Raw genomic sequence first — 4867 nt, 5'->3', positions numbered from 1 at the left:
AATATTCTCTTCCAGCAAAAAAATTTAAATAAAAAAAAATATTCATGAATTAATTGAAGCGAATATTATATCGCTGCATGTCATTTTAAATTAATTGAATTAACATTTATTAATAAACGGAAATAAAAGAACAAAGAAAAAAACAAACAAGTAATTGAGGCGAAGATTTGTTCGGTTGCTGCATGTCATCTTCAATTAATTGAATTAATATTTAATAAACGGAAATATAAAATCCATGTCATTTTGGTCTTTACATAGACGGGTAAGTGTCTTTACATGGTAGGCAAGCGGTCTTCTCATGGGTGGGTATGGGGGTTTTACATGAGGTTTTTATTAGAATTAATTTAAGCAAATATATCTTCGCTCATGAGGGTCTCCAGCCAAAAAAAATAAAATAAAATAAAAAATAAATAAAAATAGCCAAGTAATTGAGGCGAAGATTTGTTCGGTTGCTGCATGTCATCTTCAATTAATTGAATTAATATTTAATAAACGGAAATATAAAATTCATGTCATTTTGGTCTTTACATAGACGGGTAAGTGTCTTTACATGGTAGGCAAGCGGTCTTCTCATGGGTGGGTATGGGGGTTTTACATGAGGTTTTAATTCAAATTAATTGAAGCAAATATATCTTCGCTCTAGAGAGTCTCGAGGCAAAAAAAACTAAATACAAAAATTAAATAAAAATTCCTAGAAAAAAAATGAATGAATTACTTGAAGCGAATATTATATCGCTGCATGTGTTTTTTAATAAATTAAATTAATATTTAATAAACGTAAATATAAAATCCCTGTCAATTTGGTCTTTACATAGATGTGTAAGTGTATTTTCATGAACGGCAGACGGTCTTCTCATGGGTGGGTATGAGGGGTTTACATGAGGGTCATGGCAACGGGCGTGTAGATCTTCGCTCCCATCACATCTCACCCTTCACTCTGACACGGTGCCCTGAGCGAAGATATCTTATCTGGGTGTCATATGGATATTATATAATTTCCTGGCGTTAACAGGCGCTGCCGTTAACGGCGTCTTGTGTGAACCCGGGCCGAAACCCGGATTCCGGATACTCCCTCCCTCCGTCTCCTACCCAGATTGATTTATTATTAAAATAATAATGCTGCAATCTGATTGGTCCGCCACAGGGGAACACGACAATCGGTAGGAGAAGATCTGGACTGTAAAGAAAGAGATTGGGTTGGAAAAAGATAACAGATTTGAGAAAAGAAAAACATAAAAGAATACATTCCCTATGAATGGTCATGTGGGCCCATGTCGAAGTTATCATGGAAATGGGGGTAAGTCGCTCGGGTCGGGCCCCACATTGGGATCCATGTAAGGCAAGTCATTTTGTGGGAAATCAGTGAGCAGAGTCTGAAATCCCATGCTGGTCTGTTGAAAATCCGTATTGAGAGGAGGTTGGAATCCCATGTCTGCATATTGATAATCTATATTTATAGGCTCAAACATTATGTTGGTAGGTTGATAGTTCATACTATGGGGCTCAAATCCCATGTTGGGAGGCGAAAACTCCATTAATGGAGGAAGAGGAAGAGGAAGAGGAGTCTCTAAGACGAATCTCCATCAACTTTTCAACCTCCATTAAGTATTGACTGGCAACCCTAGTTAGGTCCTCAAAACCCTCCACATTCAAATTTGACAATGCTGTTAGTGGGTTTATCATGGATTGAAACATGATATACGTCATTTCTTTATGACGGTTCTCTCTTTGTTGTCTTTTCAGTTTCTCTTGCACCTTTTCGATTCTTTGCCTTGTGAAAGTCTCTTGATTGACTTTTCGTTTTACTTGATCAATCTTCGGAAAACCCAAGTATTTCGTAATTATTCTTCGTGCTTCATCTGTAGATGACCATACATCAGGTTGTGAATCAAATTCACTATAAATGATTGTACAACCCTCAACGCCGCACAGGGTAGTGAGTTCATCTAAGTTCTTCACAATACAAGCTTTTCTCTTTTTGAACGAAGCTTTTCTCAGAGTGCGATTGAGAATATAAGAAAGCTGGACTTTCTTTCTAGTCCCGTTGCTTTTAGTCATGGTGTTTCTAGGGATTAGATTTTTCAAATGTGTTGTGATTTTGTTATGGCTAGAACTCTCCTTATATAGATTTTTTAAGTGAAAAAATAATTAATAAAAGTTTGTTTGAAAGAATCTCACTTTAGATAATTGTAATTAATGTGCTAAACAAATCTTCAAAATTTATTTTTTAGATTTTGTAATTAATTGTGTCAAATTTACTACCATAAAAGCTAAATTTCTATATTATGATAATATTAGATTAATAAATAATTATGTTATAAAATCAATTTTTTTTAATTAAAATATTTCTTCTTTTGGATTATAACAATAATATTCTTTTAACACAATATTTTTATTTTTAAATAATTATATTCCGTAAATACAATCGATTTTTAACGGTAAACATAAAATAATTTTAGAAGAAAATTACTTCTAAAATGTCATATTTTTATCTAAAATTGAAATATTTATTTTATATATGCTTTTAATTAATAAGAGGATATATAAATTCATTAAAAATCTAACCAGTACATTGAATGAATATTAATGTGAAATGAAAAATTGAATTCAAAATATTTGGTAAGATGATGAATTATAGTATTCCTCTATAACTATTGTCATAATGGCAGTTAACTAAAACTAATATAATTAATTAATTCATATCAATAAGATTTCATCAATATTACAAAAAAAATTTATTACCATAAAAAAGTGATTCCTTTTGTGATTATTATTTCTATTAAAATAAAAGAGTGCCCTACAGGGAAATGTATAATAAAAAAATATTTCATATTTTTCCCCCATATTTGGTTGAATTTTACCAATAAAAGTTTTTATAAATAATTAATCAAAATATTCACCTATGCTAATAATTCTATAGAAAATATTACCTTGTGTAATAACATAAATATAATTTCAAACTTATTTATTCTCAACAAAAATAAAAAAATAGGTTAATAAACATAATATTATAAACTGCCCTTACTCATCTTCTTTAAATTAATAATTATTTTTTTATAAATTTGATTTTTTTTCAAATAATTTTTTTACGATATATTGTAACTCAAACACAACTTTTATTTATTTATTTTGATAATAATAAAATGTACATAAAATGAAAAAAAATAAATAAAAAATATTCCAAAGATTAACCAAGCACTTCAAACCCCATGGATCACGAAGGTGGTAAATCTTAAAAGGGGACCAATCTATGCTTGGTGAAGGAAGCAACATTTTTGTAGCCAAAGACCTTGTCTAATAAAAAATCCAGCCAAGTAACTCTCTATATTCAATTATCCAAATCTTTTGTAACCAATATATATGGTAACTTTCGTTTGTAATTGTATAAAATTACCCCTTTTATAGCCATGATAACAAGAAGCCCCTTTGTAACTCACATAAGCATATCCTTTTTTTAGACAAAATAACTAAGTACACTTTTTGTAACTCAATTAACCCTGCTATAGCCAAAGACCCTATATAATCAAGATCTATAATAGCCAAGCAACCCTAAATAATCAAGATCTATAATAGCCCAACAACCATAGATAATCAATTCAATTAACCAAGTAACCTATTTGTAACATATTTACCTAGTCTAACTCTTTTGCAATTGTATCCAATTATTTCTTTTGTAACTATGTAGACATTTCTATCCTCATAAACATGTACCCTTCGTAGAAAAAACTACAATTACTCAATTAACCCTCTTGTCGCCAAAGACCCCAGGTAATCATCAATTATACAGTAAAGTAACCCTAGATCCATCATCAATTAACCAATTAACTCATTTGTAACAATGGACCAAGTTACTCAGAAATTATATCCAATTATCTCTTTTGTAGCATGATGACATGAAGACCTCTAACAACACCAATCAAAAATAAAAAAGATATTCTTCCAAAATTAATTAACAAAAACACTCAACATCTTAATGAATCAACATGAAATGAAATGGTAACTGATATCAAGAAAACCAATATTATGGGTATCTCTTATCCTGAACACAAAACTAGATCCAACCACCATAGAAACATCTATATAAAGCACAAACTTACCTCTTCAATCCCAAGATCAACTAGGTGCGGAGCCCTAGATGTTAGGACCTATGACAAAGGTGGATATTCATCGACTCCTTAGTTCTTCTCCGAACTATGGAATGATATTGGTATGGTCCAATAGAAAAAGATAGATTGACTCTGCCTGTAGATCAATAGGTGAATGAGGCGGCGACTACGAAACCCTAGGAAAATCTCTCATATATATATAACCAAATCGCTTTCTACAAAACCAAAAGTTACGTGGCGCACTTTTGTTGGCCAATATTAAGTGTGACGTAGACGATCCTCGTTTTACTAATAAAAAATCTAAAATAAATTTTTCATTAACTTCAAAATTTAAAATAATCAATTAAATGTCTCTTCCATCTTTATGAGTTAAAATTTAAAATTAGCAAATAATGTAAATTTTGTTAATTTGAGAAGCTAATACGATCCTTAGTAATGAGCATGACCCTACTCCACATTAAAATATTTTTAAGTGAGAATTAAACTAGTGATATTTAATTTATAGTGTAGATATTTTTTATTAATATAAAAAAATCAAGCACTAAATATTTAAAAATAATTTAATAATTAAAAAAAATTTATAAAAAAACAACGATCTTAAATTAATTTTTTAATGTAGAAAACTAGCATCATCCTTCACAACCTTACATCCACTTCAATTTAAGATTTATTAAGTGAGAATCAAATCGTGACTTTTATTTTAAAGACACTATTATCGTTTGAATTATCTTAGTGAGTTATTTATTTTAAAACAATTATGA

At 30.1% G+C, this 4867-nt stretch overlaps 1 protein-coding gene across 1 annotated transcript; it reads right to left on the bottom strand.

The window, feature by feature from the left end:
* Positions 1-1503: 1503 nt before the first annotated feature.
* Positions 1504-2058, bottom strand: LOC124909747 (agamous-like MADS-box protein AGL80). Its single transcript, XM_047450394.1, has one exon. The coding sequence runs from the start codon at positions 2056-2058 to the stop codon at positions 1504-1506; it is 555 nt and encodes a 184-aa protein (XP_047306350.1).
* Positions 2059-4867: the final 2809 nt, after the last annotated feature.

This window comes from Impatiens glandulifera, chromosome 7 (assembly GCF_907164915.1).
Source record: "Impatiens glandulifera chromosome 7, dImpGla2.1, whole genome shotgun sequence".
Lineage (NCBI taxonomy): Eukaryota > Viridiplantae > Streptophyta > Magnoliopsida > Ericales > Balsaminaceae > Impatiens > Impatiens glandulifera.
This window is presented reverse-complemented; position numbering and strand designations above follow the sequence as displayed.